This window comes from Chelmon rostratus, chromosome 3 (genome assembly GCF_017976325.1).
Source record: "Chelmon rostratus isolate fCheRos1 chromosome 3, fCheRos1.pri, whole genome shotgun sequence".
Lineage (NCBI taxonomy): Eukaryota > Metazoa > Chordata > Actinopteri > Chaetodontiformes > Chaetodontidae > Chelmon > Chelmon rostratus.
This window is the reverse complement of record NC_055660.1, coordinates 22,977,577-23,002,970: the sequence shown is the minus strand read 5'-3', so window position 1 is coordinate 23,002,970 and position 25,394 is coordinate 22,977,577. Positions and strand designations below refer to the sequence as shown.

Genomic DNA, 25,394 nt, shown 5'->3' with positions numbered 1-25,394 from the left:
TGGCTACCGAGAAAACCCAACAATAGCTTGTATTACTGCATATAAAATGGCAGGAGAGAAAAATATATAAAACAAACTAAAAAGATATGTACAACCACCTGTTTTTACCTCATTGTGGTCACTCCAGCGGGACTGCCTGAAAAGGCCATCATATGACCTCTCACCCTTGGGGAACACCACAACATTTTCGTTTTCAAAAACATACTTATTTTCAAGCATACAAATTATTCACACTATATTATCCTGCCAAATTAAGAAAATATACGGTGGCAGCTTGTTGGGATTTTTTTCACTACAGAAAAAAAGGGTACATTGAAACCTTTAAAGAGTACAGGCAAAACAGTTAAAAATACAGGCTCCAACATAAATACTATAAGTGCCTACACTAAGTGAACATTAATTTCAAATACCATTCTAAATACAGGAAAAAAGTAGACCATAAATGTGTTTTGAACATAGGAACTTACATGAGTGTGCATTTTCCTATGTGTTTTAAGTTCTCTCTATATATTTATATATCATAAATCTCTCCCCAATGCAAATTTTTGTTCAACCTGAAGACTTGTGTATAGTAAAGGCAAAAAAGATGAGAGACATGTTCATTACAATTCATTACATAGTGATCAAGTCCTGGATGTCACCAAGACATAAAAGAGAAACAACAATAAACAAAAAAATTTAAACAAAATTTAAATAAGGTTCTCCCCTAAAGATACTGAAGTGTTACTTTAAAAACTCAACAACACAATTTACTTATCTTTTTAAATCAAATTTGTAGAATTTTTATCTTTCTGTACTGAGCAGTATATTTCTATAGTTGGTATGAAGCAGGATATTTCTATGGCGGTTCCTGCATTGATACCCCCGAGAGCCAAACTGATGTTTAGTTCTCAGGAAGAGACATGGCTGGCAACAGTTTCTAGTTCAACTCTCTTTTTTCTTTTTTTTTTTCTTTTTTGTTTTTAATGCAAAGCAATGAAACCACACTAATCCATCAGCATACTGTAAGAGCAAGTTTTCCCTTGAGCGTCCGACTGTAAACTGGGAAAATTGAACAGTGCACGTAGGTAGTCCCAGATCTGAAATCTGGTCCTCATTTTATACTCAACCGACTGTACCTCCGATTAGAGAGACAGATACAGAATCCAAGGCAGAGTGACAAGTGCTATATCATCAACAGTGACAGGGGGTGGAGATAAAAAAATAAAACTACCACAATGAGGTCTCGAGCACGATAACTGAAAAGAAGACAAAAACGTGAACATTTTACTAAACTTCGGAACGTGGAAGGGGTGCTGGAAAAAATGTTTTTGATCAATTCAAGTTCTTGACTTTTGATTTGGACTTCTATGAAAGATCGTTTCCAATGTGGGTTAATAAGAAAAAAAGGTTTCAGATTACTTAAGGGTTTCTAAGATCTAATGCGGCAAAGAGAATAAGCGCTATAAGGACATAAACATTTGAATTGTAGAGACACCTGGTCAACCCACTCCCCACCCGCTACCCTGACCCTCACCCGCCCTTACCCTCCGACACCCATCCAAACCCCGCCACCCAAAATCTGTCTGGCTTAGGACAACTAAAACCCACTCTGTGGTCTTCAAATGGCTGCTGGATGCACTGCCTGCCTGCTGACACCGAAGAAACCGAACTCTGTGCTACTTACAAAAAAAACCTGCAAACTTTTAATTTTCAAAGAAAATAAACACTCTGGAAAATTAAGAGCTTTACGTTGGTTAAAACAACTCGTCAGACTACCCTCTCAGTGTGGTACACATGTACCAGAAAACACAAACTCCTAAACCAAAACTCTACTCCTTTTTAGCATGTAACATGCCAGTAAACAGAATCATAATCTGGAGAATAACAATATACAAGAGTCAGGCAGATAAATGATTTACCAGAGATACACATAATCTTTTTTTCTTTTTTTTTTCACTTTTGTTTCAGCTGGTTCCTTATGCTCCGCTAAGTCACAAAACGACAGGGGTCGTACAGGTGCTTGATGCAAGGACCTGCTTATTCCATATGTGCACAAAAATGTCCTGTAATCTTCTCTATCTGAAACTCCGAGCTTATAGCAAAAAGGAGGATTAACTAATGCAGGTAAAATATCCAAGGCACTCTTTGTTGTCATTTCACACCATATTGTTAATTTCATTGCTGTTTTTCAAAGAAATATTTAATGGCGCTAGTGCCTAGCATTTCATAGGCAGCCCAATTCTTATATACTATATATATCTCTTATCTCAATCTTGCATGGAAAATCTTTCACAAAGATCTGTTTTAAGTGTGACCCTGCTTGTCTTGATGTTTCGATAATATGACACTGTCCCCTATGTTTGAACACAAAACTGTACATGATATGTAAAACAGTATGTACTGTATGCAGCATGGGCTCTCATAACTAACGTTTTTGTTTTTTTTTCCATGTTGAAGAAACCGAAAGTATCAACAGCAACACATGTACAACCAAACCCACCAGCCGAGGACGATTTTCTCTCTAAGTAGCCAAAACACACCGAGCATGCTGTCCAGTTACAAAAAATACAAAACGTGTAAATTATTGCACAATAGAAAGGCTCAAAAAGTTTTGCGTTTGATGCAAGAGTATTGCCCCAATGATGGATCATGCGTTCAGCTTTTTCCAGTCGGGGATGATAACAGGGCTGTACCGTGTACTGGTGTCTAACCCTGTTGTCCTTTCCCCCTCATTTATTGGCTAGTTCGCCAGGGTCACTTTTTAGCCAGGGGAGCTGAGAGAGAGAGAGCTGCCAGCATGCTGCTCTTAGCCTACTCAGTCTTAATGTCATTAGCCAGAGGGCGGTCGCTGTGCCACTTCTTCATGTGTTTCTCCAGAGTGCTGTATACACTGAAAGGCATGTGGCAGATTTCACATTTGTACACGTCCTTGCCCATCTGTCCGTGGGTCTTCATGTGGCGGGTGAGCTTTGAGCTCTGGGCGCATGCGTAGCTGCACAGCTCACACTTGTAGGGCCGCTCGCCAGTGTGACTGCGCCGGTGCACTGTCAAGTTGCTGCAGTTCTTGAACACCTTGCCGCAAAACTCGCAGGTGTCGCTGCGGCGGCCGTCCTTGGAGCTCGGCCTGCCGTTCCCGTGGGGCGTGCTGGCTCCGCTGCCGGTGCCGCTGCGTCCTGAAGCGGCCCGTTCCCCGTCCAGCTCGCCAGGCGGAGTGGAGAAGCGCAAGCTGCCGTTTTCCGACGAATGCTCGGATGAGGAGGCGAAAGGCGATTGTCTGGAGTCCCCACCTGTGAAGTTGATGAAGGGGTCCTTGAGTTGTCGTGAGGCAGCGTAGCCAGCTAGCCACTGGGAGTAGACGTTCTCCGTGTTTGGGATGGTGGGTGTCGGGGGGTCGAGGTCCTTCTCCACCTTGATGCGCTTGGACAGGGGACTGAGGGAGCCAGGGCTGACCCCTCCACCCAGCAGCTTCCTGGACAGGCTGTCAGTGGATAGAGGTCCCAGGCCATTGATGGTGGTTGTTCCATCATCTGCTCGGTCTGGCTCCATGGCCGAGTCCTCATCCCCAGGCTCTCGGGACAAGCTCCGGCGGTGTGGGTGCAGGGCCTCGCTGTTCTGGTGGTGGCGGGCCCCTTCTAGCCGCAGGCTGAAACGATAGTCATTCCTTCCCCCTCCTTCTTCAACTCCAGGCTTACTCTCAATGTCCTCCTCCTCCCCCTCCTCTTCCTCTTCCTCCTCTTCTTCCTCCTCCTCCTCTTCTTCCTCTTCTTCCTCCTCCTCCTCCTCTTCCTCCTCTTCTTCTCCATTTTCAGATATCAGGCCATTGTTCTCACTCTTGAACTTGGCCACCACTGACTTGAGAGCATCTGTGGCGCTGCCCACCAGATCACTGGTACCAGGTTCAGGGGAGCTCGCCGTCGAGAGGCCGTCGTCCGACTTGGCGTTGAGCGCCGAGGACTTCTTCTGACAGTGCGTCTTCATGTGGCGTTTCAGCTTGCTGGCCTGGGTGCAGGCGTGATTACAGAGGTGACACTTGAACGGCTTTTCCCCCGTGTGGCTGCGCCGATGAACGATTAGGTTGCTCTGGAACTTGAAGGTCTTCCCGCAGAACTCACAAGACTTTGCTTTGAGCGGTGTGCCTGGCTGGACCGCGTTGGATGTGGTATTGGGGGTGGAGCGTGAGCCAGAAGGTGACTGAGAGGTGGAGAGGGGAGGCGTAGCTGAAAACGGAGGCTTAGAACCTGGCTGGAATGGCTGCAGCAGCCGTTGCATAGGGTTGGGCCTGTTTGGGGAGAGAGGCGGGGAAGCCCCTGTGGCATTCCCAGCCAGCTCACGTAGACGTCTAGAAAAGTCCATGGTCGGAGGGGCTTCTAGTGGCACTGAGTTCAGCCTCATCACCCTGTCGAAGGCGCTGGGATGGTGAGTTGCCAGAGCCAAGTCATCGGGGCTGAGGTGGTGGCGCGGTGGCGGGCTGAACAGCGGTGGGGTTCGGGGGTAACGGCCCTCACGAGGCGTGGACGCTGAATCCCTGCCGGAGCCAGAACCCGGCATCCTCAGGAGGCTGTAAGGACTGCCGTCAGCCAAGTGGACAGCATGGAGGGGAGGCTGGGAGGAGGCACAGTCACCCCCCATCCCAGGAGCTGTAGCCACGCGGGGGGTGAGGGGGCTGCCAGGTTCGCTCTCCAGATAGATGCGGAAGCCGTGGGTGTTCTGGGCATGTTGGAGCAGGAACCAGGCACTGGTGAAGGGCTGCTTACAGGTGGTGCAGGTGTAACTGCTGGGCTCATCTTTATCTGACAAAAAAAGGGACACAGAGAGAAATCAAGTTTAAAATTGGCCTGGTAAGATGATAACACAGGCGTAATCTACTGATCAACAGCTTAAGGATATTACACTGTAGAATCATTCAAAATGGTTCATGGTGCTTCAGTGATGAAAGTGAGGTTTTAAAAATGTTCAAGATGATCATCAAAAACTGAGGGAATGTGGCAGAAAGTAGCAGCAAACCCTTTTCATTTTTCCAGCTATGAGCACACTTTCAAAATAGCCCCCATTACATCGCTAATTATATCTTACTCGACTGTTCTTTGACTGAAGCTTGAAAAAAGATTTTAAAAATCTTGAAAGGGCGCAACAAAATTGGATGAAAATAACACAGAGAAATAAATCTTGCTTTTTACTTTTGTCATCCTTAAGCATGACTGAATCTTAACGCAATGCATTTTAAAATTGTTATTACAAAATATAAGATCCCGGACTTCATCATATGTGCAAGACTAAACATGCATTTTCTACATTTGTCAAACCAGTATTCACTTCCAGTGGGTGTACGCTTAACAAAAGAATAATAAAAAAAAACAATAATGAGAGATAACTCAGGCAGCAAATACACAATTTACACAGTTGAGCAGGCATAGGAATATTTCAAACAATAATTGACTTTCAATAGCACTTGCACACTGACCGGAGATTTGCCTGACAATGCACGCCTAATCTCGTTAAACACACTCATCTCCCCTCCAATGCTATGTTTACAGAATTAGCTGGGCTAAAGTGGGACATGTATCTGATGCTGCATATTAATGCTGAATACAAATAAGAGGTCACATGTTAATAAATTGTACCACCGTTTATCACCAAAAACACACATTCACTGCAAAGAGAAGCAGAAGGGAGAAATTGTGTATGTGTTTGTGTGTGGGTGGGGAGGCTCCTATGAAAATGCATTTCATGCATTACTTTTCTATTTCTGATATTTCATGCTTTATGGATTTATTTAAATCCTCTCAGGTGAATAGAAAAGGAGAAGAAGGGGAAAGCAGAAGTGAGAGATATGCAAAATAAGAAGCATCCGCCACTTGCAAATGTGCTCCCTCTTTCATCTTTTGGCTTTCTTATCCTGTCTTCTCTTTTTTTTTTTTTTTTTCACTGGAGGGCATTTTTTCTGAAGTCATTTGCAGACACTGAACCCGCAACCATGGCTATGCTGTGCTAGAGACGGAGAACCAGGGAGGGAGGAAGACGGGCCGTGTGTGTGTGTGATTGCGACTATGAGCGATCCCTAAGATGGTGGATGGACAGTCTTGCATGTTTTAAGCCCGCTGTGGCTGAGAGACAAAGGGGTGAGGAAGGGACAGAAAGAGAAGATGGCTGCTGCGAGAAAAGAGGGATGTTGTGGATGAGCTACAGACGGAGCAGACTGGTGATTTGTGGTTCTCCTTTCTGTCTCATGTGTCCACGGCCACCTTGGCCCCTTCCGAACAATCTCACTTAAAGAGCAGAACACAGCATAAAATGTGCGCCCAATCAAACCTCCGCACAAACCTTTTTCTCTTGACTGAAAAGAGTTGGAAGGGGGGTATACTGGTAAATTATGGATCATTACAATCTGCAAAAATTACAGTTAATTGCTGCCACCTGCAAGGGGCTTTGACCCACTATGGAATTTTTCCATCATAAAAAAGCCATTTGCCCATACACGTTTTTGCTCCCTCTCTCATAAGCACAAATAAAACATGCCCATTACATTGGCTTTGGCTATATGTATGTTTCCTGATTATGAGTGTGTTTTTACGGCTTAAATAGAAAGCCCCATATCACTCATAAAACGCCTGCAATAGCCTGGCCTCTCCCGTTCACTTTGCTTTGATTTGCAGCCTATACACAGTTCCTCAACCCGGTCTTAATGTGTGAGCAGAGGCTGTATATGCATGAGGAGGAAAATAGATGAATTTTTTCTGTTACTGTGAAGGACGAGAGGGAGATGGCGGAAGGGGGGGGGGGGGGCTGGCGAGAATGTCGTCTTCTCCTCTGAGACACAGACGCGTCAGTCAGAGGAAAGAAAGCCCTGATCACGGAAGTGGAGTGCAGGGAGAAAGGAAGGGAGAGAAGTGTGGCGTGAAGGGGACATTCCTAATGACAACCCCACCACATTTCTGAAGGGCACAAGAGCCACAACACAGCACTTCAAAGCCGCTGGTAAATTCATTTTCCTATGTATCGTAAACAGCGTGTCTTGTGCTATGCAATCACGAGTCCATCTGTGGACATTTGACAAACTCTGCTCACGCCACAAGCCGCGACAATAATTGTTATTCCCATCCAGGCGGTGGACACATTGATGGGCATCAACAAGCCAGGCCAACGCAGGCCCAGACTCACAACAGCATCGGCAGAGAAGATATCTGAATAAGCCCGCTATTGTCCTTAATAGCTGTCCTCAAAGGGAGGGAAGGACAGTTATTCAAAAGGAGAAAAGACATTCTGACAAGGCGTTTGACGGCCTTGAAGTTTTTTGTTGTTTTTTTTTTTATTTTTTGCCAGTAAGAAAAGCAGAGAACTGTGCGAGGGAGGACGGACGATCTTATAAATGAGTATGTCCTCTAATGGAATAAAGGCGAGCTCCCTCTCACTCTCTCCGTCTGTTTCTCTCCTTCCATTAACTCGCAAGTCTGCGGAGAGTTAGGGCTGGAGAGCAGGAGAGCTGGGGCTAATGCTGGATCTCCAGGTCCCTTTGAAATAGGATCAGCAGAGAGGAGAAACCACACTGACAACCCCTTAGCTGCCATTTCATGGCAGGGGCTGAAAGGGAGGACTTTGGGGGAGAGAGGACAGAAAGCGTATAGGAGAAGGGCAGGAGGATCAGGAGCAGAAAAGTGGAAGAACGATAATCACAAAAAAAAGGAAATATAAAGAACTAAAGGGGCAGAGCTCGGAGGAGACACGTAGAAAAGTCAAAGGAAAGGGAAGGGGGGTTAACAACTCCTTCACAGCCATTTCAGCACATTGCAACACAAAGCAGAGGGAGGCCATTATGGTGTCTAGCGGACACAGTGCACTGCGATCAGGCAGAGAATATGATCCAGGGCTCGTGCAAAAAGCACAAGGCCGGCAGACGCAAGGCCAGAGGGGGAAAATTATGGCGCCTTAAACGGCAGATATGGCGGCCCGTGGTTGCTGACGCCGCACTCACGCCGGTGTCCCAGACAGCAGCACTGACCAGACAAAGCAATGCACGCAAGCGGTCGACGAGGCTCGGCCGCCATGTACACTTTGCTCATGCAGATTGTTCTATTGTTAGTGACCCAACCCCCAAAGCCAGTCTCACACGCACTCTCAATCACCGCACGCACGCACACCAGCCCCTTCCCCCTGCGCCCCGTCAGCCAAAACACAGCCACAAACACAAACAAACAAACCAACAGACGCCAAGACAACCGTGACCTTGACCCAGTGTTGGCAAGTTAATGAAGCGTCAAGAAAAAACTGTCGTTAACTGTCCCTTCCTTCCTCTGTCCCTCGATCACATCCGCCATCTTTATCGGCGACACACTCCCTTAAACTTTCTGTCCACGCATCCAAGAGTTTGCAAACTTGGCTTGACCTCCATTTTTCTTTGTTTTCTTTTTTTTTCTTTCTTTTTTTTTTTTTGGTTTTGTCCTTGACCAAGCCTGAAAGTGGGCTCAGGCTGTCCTGGTGTGACCACGCAGCTCTCACTGATATTGGTCATTTAGCTAATGGAGGAACAGGCTAACAGGATTAGCTCGCATGTCTTCCAAAAGGAGGAGGAGGAAGAGGAAGGCGCTGAGACGTGGGGGGGACACAGCACGTCGCCGCCATTTCCCAGAGTTATCAGTCGCCGGAGCTCGAGAGCACTCACACGCACCTGAAAAGTGATTATGCTAATAGCGGGTCTTTGCCAATATTCATAAGTGTTTATAGGTGTTGGAGTGAGTGCCTTGGGAAGATGGAGGGTTGTCAATACAGTGCTTCTTAAGAGCGCCTCAGCCGTAACCGGCGTTAATGTGATTACGACCCTGTTTATGTCATTCGGGTATTCACAGTCAGGGACTGGACAGGGGTGAAGGGTGAAGCAGGAGAGGACAGGTTGAGGAAGGAGGTGGGGATGTAGCTCCAAGGCACCCATTAGAGCTCGTCTTTGGCGTTTTCTAAATCCACTCTGTTGTTCGTGACTTTCACCTGACTTGATCTAAAGTGGAAGAGAGGAAGGTGCTGGCAAATGAAGTAATATCAGTCGTCAGGCGCTCATGAGTGTGAGAGCAGATTTTTTTCGTAACTAATTTCATACTCGGGTACTGTGGCGTTTCACACGTTATCACTGGATAGATTTCACCTGCATCTGTGTGTAGTTGTTAAAAATACCTGATAGAACAGCTGGCCGGCCTTGACCTTCCTCCTTACTTTTCTATCTCTCTCCCTCTGTTTGTCTGTGTTTCTCTGCCACAGCCACACACACACAGCCACACAGACACACGCACACACACACCAGGGCTCATACACTCACTTCTTTGTCCCGGGCCAGACTCGTTGTGGTGCGCTGAGCCACTGGCCACAGACAAAAGGCTTGTTTGACCAACACTTGTTCTTGAGACAAAGCCGGATGCAGGAAATACGGTTTACTAAACAGAAAGCCAGCCAGGGAATAGAACAGGCCCGAATCCCAGCCTTTTACAAGTCTGATGTGGACTGGAGCCTGCAACGCTGGCTGGTGTTGGAGTCACACATTACACAATTGGGAGACGCTGACCACTAACCACTCCACACATCACACGGCGAGAGAAGTGAAAAAAGAGGAAAAGAAAGAATGGAGAGCTAAGAGAGGAAAAGATGGGGAAAGAGAGGTAGAGCGGGGCAAGAAAAGCCGAGCTGGCATGAACAAGCAAGGGGGGGTGGGGGGAGCAGATCTCCAGATAAAGATGCATGGTGGTCTTTGAGGGCCTGTGCCCAGAATTAAGTAATCTGCTGGCTGTGGCTTTGTCTCCAATCAGACTTTCACACTTCTTACCTTTCCTTTCCCCTTCTCCTTCTCCTGAAAGTTGATAAGAGCAACAGTGGAACTGAGGCGTCTCTCCGAGCCACTAAGAAACCATTATGGACAGATGGCACCCACACAGGGGCCGATGAATGCATGCAGCATACACAATAGACAAATGTGTGTGTGTGTGTGTGTGTGTGCGTGTGTGCGCCGCGGAAGTCAGCGTGTTTTTCATATGCATGTGCTTTTGCATGCTAGTGAGTGTTTCTCTCATGGGCATGCGTGCTCATTGTTAGCGAGTATGACCACATGACTGGGCCCATGTATACTGATGCCTTTGTATTTGTGTGTGTGTGTGTGTGCAGACATTAGTATGTAATACACTACACTACAATCATTTCAAAATTAGCATCGCTCTGCGCTGTCTGTTTCCCTGCGTAACCTTCCTCCCTTTGATCTCTTCTCGGTTGAACTGTGTTTGAACTGACCATCCACCCCCCCATCCGCCCGTCCGTCAGTCCATCCGTCTCTCAATCCCTCCATCTATCTATCCATTCACCCATTCCAACTAAGCCCAGCTGGACGGCTTCGTGCTTGGGTGCGGCTCGGTCCGGCAGACCTTATAATAGGCTGGGCCAGCCGTGTCTCCGATGCAGATCATTATTTGCTCTCTGCTTACCAGCATCGGTGGGAGGCCGCATGCTGTTGTTTCTCATCCTAGCTCTAATGGTACAGTGAAAAGACCTCTGGGCTTCTAAGCTTAACCAGTCTAATTAAATGGACCATCGCTTATGTAAGCATCCGCGGAGATTATTTATTGAGTTGGGATCCACTTCACAGGATCAAACCGCCGTCAACAAAAGCCAACGCTCATTGGAGTAGGTATTAAATAAAGGAGGGGAATCAAAGAAACTGCAAACTGCCAAGTGTCAGTTTAAGCACACATATCCAGGTACATAAGAAGACTTAATCAAGCAGGAGTATTTTTGGACTCGGGCAATATCCCAGATGGGCGAGGAGTCTCTGAACACTTCAGAGGGGAAATGTGAAAAGTGTTCTGTCAAGAAAAGATATGTCTCAATAAACTGCAGCTTAAGGGGACGAGAATGGAGTAAAATGGGTTGATGGAGAATATAACAGAATCAAATGGAATACAGTGGGATGCAACAGAACAACGCAGAATGTACGTTTTCACCTTCTTTGCTTTCTAAAATGCAGGCTGCAACACTCAGTTGAGAGCATCTGCTGTCTTTCCTTACAAGCATCATCCTTGTTTGAAGTGCTCAGACAAGAAAGCCTCCGTAAGACATGAGGCCAGCAGCCTGAGCTTCACTATCTCTGCATAGCTCAGCTTATGACAGGCTGGCGTCCCTGCAGAAAGGATGGAGGGGGACCAGGGAGGTCGACTAGCTGCACATTTCTGCATAAATCTCCAGATAGATAGCATCAGGAGAGGAGAAACAGGGGAGGGAGGCAGGCAAGCAGCGGAGGATGATAAGGCCCCCGGGGCAGGGCATTCGACACTGTCAAAACTGTTTCGTCTCTGGCTATTGGACGAGTGGAGCGCGTTATGAGCCTGCATACCATTTGCCAGGACGCGATTCGGCTTCAATGGAGCATACAGAGCCCTGTATCTGACCTCCTCGCCATCCCCCTCTTCAGTCTTCGCTGACATGCAGGGAGCCGGACAGAACAGCTCAAACACCGCACGGATAAAGACTGTGAAGATCCGAAGCGGACACATTACAGTCACATTTCTATAAAGCTTACAGAGAAGCTCTGATAATCAGCAGCCTTCCTGGTGAATACTCTGTGCAGCATGAGGAGCTGACAGACATCTTGAGAAACCAATATGTCAGATTTAATGTCACAAAAAACAAAGAAAAAAATAAAAACCACAACAATCTGTACGTCAAAGCAAACTGCACTGACAATAGAGAACAGGATTCCCAAATCCCAGCTCACAGACAGTAACGTTAACACGGCCATTATTAAATACCACGAGGCTGTAACTTCGCAAATGAACATGAAGAAAATAAAAAAGTGCACACTACCAAAGGGCAAAAGTACAGCATCAGCCAGGAAGCAGCAGGCTCGGATCAAGTATGAATTTACTGTCTTGCTTAAAGACGCAGAATCGTGTTGTGTTGTGGTGAGTGAGGTGTGACACAGACTTTCGCGCCCTCTAATGCCTACAGAGCAAGAGGCTGTGTCACCACCTGCATGAAGCACTCCGACTAAAAACTGCTGTATGTTGGTGCTTCTCATATCTTGTTCACCTGCTTTGTGTTTATCACCATATTTAAAGTGATGTTCTTACAGAGACAGCGATGACATGTTTTCTGTTCGCTGATGTTCATTTGAACAAGTAGATCCGTCCAGTCAGCCTGCGAGATCGTACCCGATGGCAGACAGAACGGCGTAGTGACTGAGCGAGGCTTATAAGGAATCTTAACGCAGAAAGTGTCATTATTCTGTAGTCACTGCATTGTGCAATCAGCACTTACTTCAGAAAATAAGAGAAGATAATCCTTTTTTAATCCCACAACTGGGGAATTTGCAGTGTTAGAGCAGCAAAGGGGATAGTGTTACAGTAGGGAGCATCAGCAAGAAAAAAAGGCGTGTAAGTAAAGCACATAAATAACATAAATTAATAATGCAAATACATGCAAATACCAATACAATATGATAGATAGATAGATAGATAGATAGATAGATAGATAGATAGATAGATAGATAGATAGATAGATAGATAGATAGATAGATAGATAGATAGATAGGTGAGTTAGACAGAGAGAGTGAAGGTAAGCTGAAGAGGAAGAGTGGGCTGTGAGGGTTAGAAACTTCGCCTGATCTACAGGCACAGACCTGCAGTCAGGGTATCTCTGAGCTGACGGAAGTCTGGACACACACACACACACACACACACACACACACACACACACACTCAGTAAGGCTGGACTGAGTAACCACTTCAGCCTGTCTTGAGGATAGAGTCATTCCTTCTTCCTCTTGCTCTCAGTCCCTCATGCAGCCTGCATGCTCCTTTGTTACTCCTCTTTCCATCACGCTATTTTCTTAACATGCTCTGATGACAGCACTGAGAGAGGTTAAAGTGGGTCTGTCCTCCACACACACACACACACACACACACACACACACACACACACACGAACACAGTTTCTCCCTCAACCTTTTCTTTTGCCTCTGAAATGCTCTACTCTTGGCCTATAACACACACACACACACACACACACACACACACACAAATAGTTTCTCTAAATCTTCCTCTTCTTAAGCTCAGAGGGACACTACCTTTGGCTGTAAACACCTGTGCCACGATACACCTCTCATCTTCTCCACCCACTCATTTAGAGCCGGGCAGATCTCAAAAACCATCCATCAGGCCAGTGTGTACAAGTCTTTTTTTTTCCTCCTCCCACCTTTGCCTGAGGTGCTCCGTCACTGTAAATAATATTTCCAGAGAAAATGAGACACATAGAGCGGGCAAAGGAAAAGAGAAGGGGCAAAACAGGGAAGACACTCATCATTATCTTAATCTCTGTGGGACAGCGCTGAAGCTGGGTATGGGCTTCCAGATGCACTTTGATCACCAGTAAAAATACCACATTTTCATGCTCGAGCGGAAGCAGGGAACCGTTACGAAACACAAAGCCACCGCTAATGTTGACCTCAGATGTTTGTTCCTGAACACGCTCGCAGTAGCCCCAGAAGCTTTCAAGCATGGGCCATCATTTAGATACCAGCAAACAAGGGCCGATTTAAACATGCAGTTATTTTTCACCCTGTCCTACCACCTCGGGGTGAAAGGACCAGGGCATGTGAGCTCGGGCCAACCATAGCAGCTCGTTATGCATACGAGCCTCAAGGCATTGTGGAGGGACATGGCACTTTAAAACAAGAGGGCCAGTGTGTTGGAGTGTCCCGTGGCCCGGAGCTGTGGAGGATGAGGGTTTAACACGCGTCCCATCTGCTGTGTGTGACTGTGCACACGGTGGTCGAGTGGTTAAGGCGGCATCAATAGCCGGACTCTTCAGATCGAGGGGTATCTCTGGGTCAGATGTAGCCCGCAAATCCATTTTTCTGAGGAACAGAGAGGGGGCAAGTTCACAGAGATGTGCTTATACATGTGGCGACCGCAGAACTGAATTCTGGACTTTGGATGAAAACTGATTCTGTCACAAGTTCAGCGGGTTTTTTTTAATGTTCGTACAGTATCACACAATCTCATTTTACCCTGTTAAAGTCACTGCGATGTCACGATGGGTAAAGTTCCCCCTATCCCATAACAAGGAGACACGGCCGCTAACAGTGAGACCTCAGTGCCCCAACCCACCAACATCCATTCATCCATCCCTCCATTCCCTGCTCCATTACTAATTCACGAGGAGAAAACAGTGCTGGGCCACTTCTCAAGCAGACGCTTTCCAAACCCTGATTAAAATTGCAAAATGGCCTCCTGTTCAGCCCTAATTCAGCCCCTTCAAGACATTCTGACAGAAGCGGAAAGAGACATGGCAGAGCGAGGACGTGGTCAGACATCCAAAGTGACCTACAAATGTTTCCTTTAGTGCTCCTCTGCTCCATGCAAGAACCTGACACTAATACTGGTGGGACGAGCCCGGGCTCGACACCGACCAGGGCCACACCTTTATGACATGACGTGTTGGAGAAATGCCCCAAACAAATGGTCGCCAAATCAAATGAGTCAAGGTTGCAGAGCACATTGCAGGACACAATATTGTTTTCCCGTGACACAAGAGTGTACTGTACGCGCCACTGAAAGGACTGGAGGGTTAGAACGGGGTGAAGGCAGCCAGTTAATACCTACATGTAACGTTTACCATCAATAACAGTCTGTAAGATGGATGGGCCATATGTTTGGCAATGGCAGGCCACGCTCCACACAGTTCTTCATCTCCGAGGCTTGCCGTACCAGATTCCTGCCTACTAATTGAAGACATGTGGTCTGATCAGCCGCAATAGCAATGCAAGAGGAGCGGGTAAAATGGTGGACAATAGGACCTAAGAAAGGCAGCACACAGAACTGTATTCAAACAGAATGGAAAATCTGCATTTAGCTCAGTGATACGTCCAACTTTGTGGACCTGTGCGTCCTCGTAAGAATCACCTGGAGTCACGTTTAACACAGCTACCTGTGTCTCTTCACTTACATCCTGTGCACACCCACACTGTCACCGGCCTGTTAAAAATACAGCATGTGGACCCTTCCGCTTATTCTCCCTAGAGGTGTGTCAGAAACGCGCATAGGTCCAAGCAGTAGCGAGCGTGATATTAATTAAGGTAGCCAACCTGTAGGTTCCTTTGTGCCCAGCTGTAGAGCATAAATCAGGCTTTTAACGAGGCTAGGGCCCTAAGATCTCAAACCGTGCTGGAATGCTACCTGCACAACCATGCCAAAAATCTGTCTGGGTCTAGGGCTCCTATAGATCACTATGTTTATAAGGGGGGCTATAGCGACCTACCCTGGGGAGGGAAGGAGGGAGGGCGGAGCAGAGGAGCAGAAAAGGAGGGTGGCAAAAGGGGGGCAAGAGCTATTTCTATTGGGTCACTGGGTTTAAGTAAACATGTGTGGCGTTGGTGTGTACGTGTGCAGCTGTGCATGTGTGTTGCATACATGCATACTGTATGTGCCGCCCCACACCAAATTCTCCCGTTTTTATGAGCACACTTCATAAGAAGCAAAGGTAAAAGAGGAAAGATAATAAGACAGATGGAGCTGGTGAGAGAGATAAAGACAGACGGAGGACGGCAGTAAGAGGTACAAACTTCACCAGCGGATCAGCAAGGAATCATCTGCAAAAAAGCAACAATAAATTCCTTCCTCTTGACATACAATATACTGAATGTCTCAGAGAAAAGCTAAAACGAGCTTTTAGACCTTGGAAAGCGATGATGAACAGGATATGTGAAGAAAGCCTGCATGCCCATGGTGACAGAAGGATTTATTCGCAGACAGCTGCAGGACAGGACACACACATGTGAAGACAGACTGACTGCTCGCTGAATGGCGGCGTCCACCTTCGAGCCATCGCTTCTGCACAGAAAGTGTCCACGGACTCATACACAAACTAATGCATAACACACAGCCAATAAAGGCGCAATGCAAATGCGCACAGTGTAATTTGTAGCCACCCAAAGGGGTCAGAAGTCTGCAACAGCAATGTGTTAAACTGTACTGTATTTTATTGTGCTGTGCATTAAATACTACAGCAATACTTTCCAATGCAATGCCTTCACTCCTGGAAAGCTTACCAGCTAACCAACCGCATATAAATAAGTCAGTGTGGAAGTGCTGAAATTTGGATTAATGGCTGATCAGGGGATGGGTAGAGCTTGTTTCTCAGGCTGCACTCCGCGGCACCACCTGAGATTTATGGGCCAGATGTTTGTGCCATTGCTTCTCTAACAGACTATAAAACTTCATTTACAGAGGGCAACGGTGGAGGCTCAATGTAAAGCATCAGCAACATGCTAAAACTGCGTCAACTCCAAATAATTCAAAAAATGTAATTAACAAATGGCTTTCACTATTTAGACTTTGTGTGCGCTCCTCTTGTGCTTCCTCTCTCTCACGCCACTGACAGCCCTGCCAGGCATGTGGCTCCGCTCCCTGAACTCAGGTTCTCCAGATCCACCCGGTCATTTTGAGAGGGGCTGACAACCTCTGACTGACGCAGAGGTCGCGGGGGCGTCGACCCCGGCGGACTGCTTGTGTTGCATTCCGAGAGATGAACTTTGTAGGTTTGCGCAAGGTCAAACTGTAAAGATCCTATATGCTCATTCCATACATGTCCAGCTGATATGGTGTAGGCCCACAGACAATCCCGGGAGGAGGGCGCTTCAGACACGACCCGACAGCTATCTCATGTGCTTCTGACACGGCCGTATAGATATATAAAGACATAAAAAGACATGTTTGCTCTTAAAACACATGGCCTTTATCGCTCTCGTCCGGTTTCATCACCTTTGCAGTGCACGGAGGGGTAGCTGATGAAAAGAGGAATTAAGGGCAGTGAAAGAACAAGGATATTATCCGAAGAGGAAGGGGTGTAGTTGAAGGGTGTCAAGAATGGCGTAAAAAGCTGTGGAGAGGAGAAGAAGGGAAAAACAAAAGAGTGGTGGACAGCTTTACACTGCAGCACCCCATTCTAGATTACATTAGCGGCAGCTGCTTCCTTTGTGTGGTTTTATGGCCTGGCCCCAAGAAAAAGCTGCTAAAATTTCATTTAATCTGCTGCAGAAACTCAAGTGTCTGTCAGCCACTCAAACAAGGGAGCCTAAAAGCACCACGCTCTCAGATATCGGTGGCAAAATAACGCTAATAATATCTCTCTCCGTGGCCATACAGGCAGACATTTTGTGTAACCGAAGAGGGCCCGCCTGTGCCGTCGGTGCATGGGAAACTGGCCCGCTCCCCGAGTCCAGGGGCAGGCCCTTAATGGCGGGTGAGGGAGCCAGACAACGTCCCCCTTCTTCCCCACCTTCTCTCCCTCTTTATCTCCACCTCCTGTTCATCCTTCCAAGTCATTAGCTTATGTTAATGGCTAGAACTACCAAGAGTGACCCCCAATTTCATTTAGTATGCCACTATACTTAACAACAGATGACAACGCAGCTGCTATAACTGATTTATTATGGTAAACTAATTGTATGACTGAGCCTGTATTTTGTGCTAATTTGTAGAAGTTACCCACACGCTCAGACGTTGCATACAGTGTGTGATGAAATAAAATCCAATCCTCATCTAATTTCTTCCTATTTTAGAATACATCCTTAATACAAAATGCTCCTTTTCTTGTAGACAATAATTCATGTTTGAATATTTTTACCCAACCAACTCTGGGCAAAGGTCTGTAAAATGACTTTTGCCAAAAATCTAAGTCTATAAAATGGGCTAAAGTCTGACTTAAGCCACAAACAGAATGAGCCAAAAAGTGAAATGACAGCATTATCCTTTAAAAACAAACGCTATATCTCAACTGCCTACTCAATATCCTGTTCTAAAGACCCTGATGCCCAAAAGTAAGCACAAAAAAAGCCCCACAACATTTGCTGGCCGTGTTAGCCTGACGCAGGGATGGAGCTTTGACAGCAGTGGTAACTGACAGAAAGCAGCAGCACAGGCAGCGGTTGGGGCAGCTTCCTTCCTGGACTTTGGGTTCACAAAGCGACATGTCCACATACGTCCAAATATATTTCATTCAGATAAACTGAGGGGAAGAGGGGGCGGGGGTGGTTGGAAGTGGCTATTTGGCCTTATGGTGCCACTGCTGTAGCTTTAGGCAAGAAGAAGCAGGGGAGGAGGAGGAGGAGGAGGAGGAGATGTGAGCAGGCCCTTTCTTTCCACCTCCCAGATAATAAGATGGCAGGAGTGAGGAGAGCCAGGGGGGTGGGGGAGGAAGAGGAGAGGAGCCAGGAAAAGGCCAGAGGACCACGCAGAGCCAGAGAAACAGGGAGCTGTATGTCCGAACCAGATCTCTGCTGCCTCGGTCTGAATGGGGCGGATCACGGACGACGAAAGCAAGCTGGTGACTCTTCATCCCACAGGAGCAGGTCTCACTTGCATAATGCTCATCCTCTCAGGTTAGGCTTAGGCTTAAGAGACTGGCACCGGTGTGAGAGGATAACGACAATGATGTTTGGCCACCACGTAAATCAGCCAACCTCCTTCTTCCTAGCCTTGCAAGATAAGCAGGTTTTCCTCTTACTGTCTACTTAAAAGAAGTCTTAGAATCATTGTAACACCTCCTGCATGGTTCGGCTACTCGTTGTGCAACTTGAGTTCTTCCCAAAGCCGAAACTTTTTGAGAGGTGCTGATTTGGTTTACATAGTGTTAGTGCTACACCTCTTGCACGAGAAGCACCAGTAAGTCTGTGGTTAAGGGCAAGTGAATGACATCCACTAACTTTAAAGAGTTAATTTTGGGAAATTCGCTGTTTTGCTTTTGTTTCGTAAGCTAAGCTAACCAGCTGCTGGCTTTAGCGTCATATTTAAAGTACAGACATGCAGAGTGGTATCGATCTTCTCAACCCTCGGCCAGAAAGCGAATAAGTGTATTTCCCAAAATGTCAAACCATTTCTTTAATCTCCTGCTTCCTTTATACTGAGGCTGCTCAATTTAGTCAGAAATTGAGCTGATTTTAACTTGAATTGCTCAGAGGAGGCGATAAAAAAGAGCACTCTGCCACCATCGAGAACAAAAAAAAAAAAAAAAACGCCTGCTCAGACAAAAATATGCTAATGGAAATTCACCCTCACCTTTTCCATGTAAAACAGTGTTTACAAAAGGCAACTAAAAAAGACGGGAAAGGAGAAATTCAAAGGAAAAGCGACACAGAAGCAGAAATGAGTGCTAATGAAGACATAGCAAGCTGTGGGGAGGGGGGAGCAGAAGAGATGGGCGAGGGCAAATTAACCTTTTTAATTGGAGAGTGGTAGTCCTCTTTGGACCCTGCAGTTGGATCCAGAGTGCTGACAGATGATGAGAGGAAAATGGCAGGCCTATTACAGGCAATCTGGCCCTGCAACTTGGCAGACCACAGCAGTACCAGAGCCTGGGGAGAGCAGGGCATGTCCAGCATGGACAGCATTCCCTGCCAGACCGCTCGCTGGCAGAGAAGGGCTTGCCTCAATAAAGGTATAAATAGAGAATGGTTATCTTGGCACTTTGAACCATAGGGCAAAGGCTTGTCATAAGGGAGTCTGGTTTCTTGTCTGATAACAAAATACGACGTGGTCAAGAAAACGGAGAGGGGCTTTGCTTTAATGAAAGAGAGGGAGAACCAGTCTGACAGGTATGAGCGAGGAGAAAGGCCAGTGAGACGGGAGTGGCGGTGACGAAATGCACAACGAAAAATTCACACACACACACACACAGACACTTTCAAACCCAATACATCTGCCCAGTGTTCGCTGAGGAGCCAGATGCAAGAGAAAGACATCAGAGAGGATAACTTCCTGTCTGTCTGTGTGTCTGGATGCGAGAGCCATGTTTATGTCTGGGGATACAAGGAAAACAAACATCAAGGTCAGAGAGGCTGGAGTCTGTCCAAGCGATAGATAGCCCCTTCTTAACAGGGCTGCAGGCATGTTTTAACATACAGCCCCCCAGGGGGACACCAGGATTTAGACAGAACCCTTAGGCGAGATTTCATATCGAATATCGGGCCTCTTGCAGCTATTTCTCAAGATGAAGAGTTTTCACTGAAACGCACCTGAAGGACAAATCATGCCATTGTAAAAGGCAAAAATATATTGTGTGCTATACATTAAACAATGTCAAAAGAGGCCATTGGCGCATCGGTCTTCTTGGTGCCCAAATTTCATCTGAAATGTGATTTCCTGAAAATCGATCAAACCCCTTCCCTGCCATGTTCAACAACCATGTCATTCATCGTCTTTGTCTCACTGTCCAGCAGACAGTTGATGTAAGCATAATCCTGACGCCTGGTCTTTAACACTGACCCCATTAGCCAGACGTCCATGGGCAACTCTAGGTCATCACCACTAAGACAAAGAATCGCCAATCCTTACCTCTGTTCTTCTCCAACCTCCCTCCCCCCTTGTCTGTCTGTCAGTCTCACCTTCTCTTTTTCTAGCTACATCTCTCTCCATCCATCTGTCCTGCATTATGCATTGCAATGCATTCTGAACACTGCACAGACAACATGGAGGACCACCTAGGGTTGCTTTTAGCCACATCCTGCAAAGCCATCCAAGGGATGCTCCTTGGACCTGTGTAAGTCCTAAACGTCTCGTACTCTTCACATATATGTCCATGTGGATGTGCACACACACCCACACACTCCATCAGCATCCTCTGTCTGCATCTCACACACACTTGCAAATTTCTCACTCACTCTCTCCGTCTTTGTATCTGTCTCTGTCCATAAACACACACACACATGCACACCAGACACATGGCCGAAGAGAGCAGACTACCATCTGGGAGTAGTGGCCGGCTTTGTCTGGGGGGGTGAAAGCGCCAACACGACCCCCCTTCAACACACACACATAAACCACACACACAATCCTTGCAACAGCCCCCATCGCCCTCCCCATCCAACTGCTCTAAGTGTGAGAGCTCTTCTCATACAATCTGCACATATACATATGCAAATTTGCAGGGGGGCATTATAAAAACAGCCATCATCACACACACACACACACACATACACAGAAGCGAGATATTTTGTTGGCTTCGGCACCAAAGTAGCCAACGCAAGAGTTTTTGGAAAAGAAAACGTGTTTCTGAGAAATAGAGCAAGAGCTGGAAGGCTGGAAGAAAAGAGCACATGAAAAGGGAAGATGAAAAGAAGAACCTTCTTTATAAATAACAAATTAATGTGAGCATGTGTGAAATACATGCAAATGGGATTGCATGCATTTACATGGAGGGACACATAAACACATGCGCACGCAGGCACGCAAACATATATTATCCATGTTTGCCCTGCAGCATCCATGTGATGAATTTCTACATAAAAACTCACTCACTCATCAATTGACACAAGATGCACTACAGCTGTCAAGCTCAGGTTCAACGTCACATGTGGGTGGGAGGCCCGAGCAAACAATAACCATGATTCATCGTCGGATTTTGGTAGCTTTAGACATCCAGTTCTTGTAAAGGTTGTGGGTTGGACTGAAAGTTTAAAGTTTTCCTGATTTAGATCAGGACATTTCTCATTAAAGAATAAGCAAACAAGCCAAGAAATCTGACCAACCATTCGACGACACCTTTTGATATTTGACACCTTTCGATGCCTAACCCTGGTTCCAGCGTACAGATGAGGGGACGGCTACACATTCGTCACACGTTGGCGTGCATAGATGTAAACCAAACTTCAAAGAATCAAAGGAAATTAATAATATGAAGATATTTGATACAGGATGAATCAACGTCTCTACGGCTGAACGCGAACTTGTCTTTTGTCCCGTGTCCATTTGTCATAATCCAAGGCCAGAAGGCACTGAGCGAGGACAGAAAAAGACAGAGTGAGGGGGAGACAGACAGAACAGAGAGAGGGAGAAAGACACCTGCAAGACTAGCTGGAAAGCTGACACCTAATCCTCTCCTTTTCTTACATAAACCTCATCACAGCATCACTTCACCCTTTTCGACAAATCACCTCAGCAGCTCATGGTCACTTCTCCTTTCGTCACGATCGCATTTGTCTCTTTTAACTTGACACTGTAACCACGTGCATGTCCAAAACTGTAAACACTTAAATCAAACACAGGAACCCTTTAATCAGCATGATGGACAGGATGAGGACTCAAATTAAGAATCTCCACAGTCCTGCAGTGATAAAATCTCGGCTCCTCAAATTCCTTAGATGTTGGTGATGTGACAGAGCTTTCTGATCTGCCATCTCGAGGCAGGGTTTGTGTGCGAGCTGAAAGCATTTGAAGTGGAGCGGTGAACAGCCTGCTCTCAAAACTCAAGGGACACATCCGAGTCGTAATTAGGGGAAGAGCCGCGTCCATATTTTATTGCGTACACAGACACAAACACATTCACAGACATGATTTCCATTACCGCCGCATGTGTACATACGTATGTGATGTATGGAGCCCGGTATATTCAGGCACGTAAAGCTGACACAAATAGAAGGCTTCTCCTCCACACTGCGCAAGAGTCCATTATGTACATCTTCCATATCGAATTCTCTCCGCCAGTTTCCACCACGCTCATGTTTGCTGTAATGTTTTCAGTACACAATAGCAGCGGTGGTGTTAAGCTCATGTTGCCCCATCAAGAGGAGAGCACCAACAACAACCAAACACTCGTCCCTCCTCTTCCCACCCTGTTTACGACCGGATCCTTTCGTTTCTCACTTTGTTCCCACGCTCCCTCGCTTCTTTTTTCTCTCCTCGGCATTGTCCTGTGCCCTCAGGTTAGAGGTTCTCTCTGTTTCCTCCTCTAAAGCCTGGAAAACAGAGGAGGAGGACGAGAGGAGGCGAGCTGGAGAGAGAAGAGAGAGAGAGGGGGAGAGAGAGAGAGAGAGAGAGAGGGCCGGGCAACAAGGCCTGTCCGTTTGCCTCCTTCGGCCTGGCTGGCTAACCGGTCTGAACTGGTTCTGACATAGGTGAACCAGAGACGTGTCCTCTTTCGCCTCTGGACAAAAAAGAACCATGGTGGCATTCCGTCCACAGTCAGCAGGTACCAGGGAAGTGTGCATCCATGTGTGTGTCTGCATGTGCATGTGTGTGTCTGTCTCCCAAGACCTTTGAGGCCTGGACCATTGCCAAGTTCATCTGTTAATGGACAGCTACTAGGAGAGCTGCCCCATCCCCCTCTTTCCCTCCTCTCCCGTCTCTCCAGCAGCCATGCCTGCTCACGACCCCCCCTTAACCTCCCCAACCCCCAGCCAGGCCTGCCCAGATACAGGCCCTCACTCTCCCTCTCCCTCCTCCTCCTCCACTCCCTTTCTCTCCCTTCCCCTGAAAGCTATATCATTCCCTTTCTCCTCCTCCTCCTCCTCCTCCCCACTGCCCCCAACACTCTGTGCTTCTCCTATTCAAGATAAACAGAGTGCTTCAAGTTCAGGGGACACCCTGGGACCCTTTAACAAAGCCATCTATCATGCTGTCTGCCTGAGACTCCTTTGGCCATAGCGGGCTCTGCTGCTGCTCCTGCTGCTGCTGCTGCTGCTACGTCTCTCTCTCAATCTGTGTGTGTGTGTGAGAGAGAGAGAGAGAGTGTCAAGATACACAGACTGGACACAGACCAGCCAACAAGCTTGCTAACTCTGACTAGCTACCTGCTCTGGCCATTGTGTTTGTGGCCACTTCAAGACCAGAGCACAGACGGACCCCCGCGGACCCCCTCTCTCGCGTTAAAACGAGACAAACTCGTGACATGAAGGAATGCCACAGAGTGAGGAACAGCAGGCACGCGTAGGCCAATTTCTCTCCACGCCTCGGAGACCGACTCCTCAGACCCCTCTCCCATTCCCCTCAAGTCAAACTGCGGGACGATTACGCAAACTGTCAACAGCTTAATAGCCTGGGAATAAGAGACAGTCGTCCTCGGAGCCGCGTGTAAACACTATGGAGATTATGAATGGTACATGAGAGAGAGAGAGGATTCATACATGGATCCTGCAACATTTATGGGTTCAATTATGTAGGTAGCCTTTATCGGCATTCAGGCACAGGTCTGCTATATGGAAGCATTCTGTGGCAGGTGTTTTCCCAAGTGATGTGGTATTCCATGCATTATTTCCCGCTCATTAAAGGTGGCTACAATGTTGAAACGTCACCAAGTAGAAAAATAAGAATGTGACAGAAGAAGAGCGTGGCGAGCTGTCACACAGGCAAACTGAACGATAAAAAAAAAAAATTCAAGGCAGTATATAAAGGCAGGTGCCAGTGTTTTACGCACACCAAGATAAAACTAATTCTAACTGAACTGCCCTGCTATAAATCCTACCTTCATTAGGGCTGCAATGTGCTGTGGTCATTTTGGAGGCTGTAGTTTGTGCTGCTCTTGATCCATTTTGCATTATACAACAAGCAGTTTGTCTGCCCACTTTATGAAAATAAAAAGCATTTTAGGGACCACAACACTATCTACAGTATGTGGAGATGTTCTTTCGGTTCAAAGCCATTGTTCCTATGGTTGCTAAGAATGTTTTAAACCTTGGCATTCATTATCTATTTTAGAAATATAATAATATAGTTAAATTTACCAATTAAGGTGCCTGTAGTTAAGGGACCAGAGTTTACTGGTTGACAATTGGGACACCAGAAGCTCACTGCTGGCATGGGAAAGGGCCTAGCACTCACGTCATGGTCACACAAACACTCACACGCATTTTCCCTCTCCTCCACCCTCTTTCACTCCCTTTCTTCCCCTTATTTCTGCTTGTCCTCATGTCTCTCTCCAGCGCATAGCAGCCCCAAAAGCCCAGCAGCTGCTGTCCTCTCCAGCCTGCTGGAGAGAGGGACCGGCCTGCCGGTTTTAGAGCGCTAAATTATCCATTAGATGTTATCAAGTTGTAGCAGGGCGACGCTATTCTGCTAGGAGCCATCAATCTTTCATAAGTCCCAGGCACGGCGTGCATTGGGATGCACTACCAGCGCCTCCCCACCACTCCCAGCACACCACCCACCCCATCCAACTCAGTGAATTGCACGCAAACTTGGACATGTACACACAGTCGGGCAGACATCCACGCACACAGTCAACAAATACAAATGCTGACACAAATGCAGCCAGGTACACGCTCTTGCACTCAAGCTCTGCAGAAACAAGCTTGTTTAGGAACATTCAGTTCTACATTTCTTGCCTTGTGTCTCTCATCCCCCTCTAGCTCACCCCGCTCTCCACCCTAAACAAAACTAACATTTTGAGCCAAGCATCAAAATTTACGCTGCCTTAACCGTGTTCCACTAGCCCTCACACCACCTTCCCTTGCACGCTCTCCCTTTTTTCCTCTCCTCCACATCTCTCCCTCCCTCCCTCTGCTTCTTGCCGTGGCCTGGCAGGCAAGCAGGGCAGACATGTTCAGAATGCGCTCCAGTAATGGGCTAATCAAAAATGCAAAACAATTGGCAATTACCGCGCGGGGCCCTAATGGTCATTAG

The 25,394-nt window shown here is 47.0% G+C and overlaps 1 protein-coding gene across 1 annotated transcript in view; it reads right to left on the bottom strand.

Moving 5' to 3' along the window:
* Positions 1 to 1,569: 1,569 nt before the first annotated feature.
* The window catches only part of bcl11ab (BAF chromatin remodeling complex subunit BCL11A b), a 33,323-nt gene continuing 9,498 nt past the window's right edge, over positions 1,570 to 25,394 (bottom strand). Inside the window, exon 3 of the mRNA XM_041933301.1 lies at positions 1,570 to 4,772. Coding sequence (XP_041789235.1) covers positions 2,794 to 4,772 — 1,979 coding nt within the window. The 3' untranslated portion in view covers positions 1,570 to 2,793. The remainder of the gene's footprint in view (positions 4,773 to 25,394) is intronic.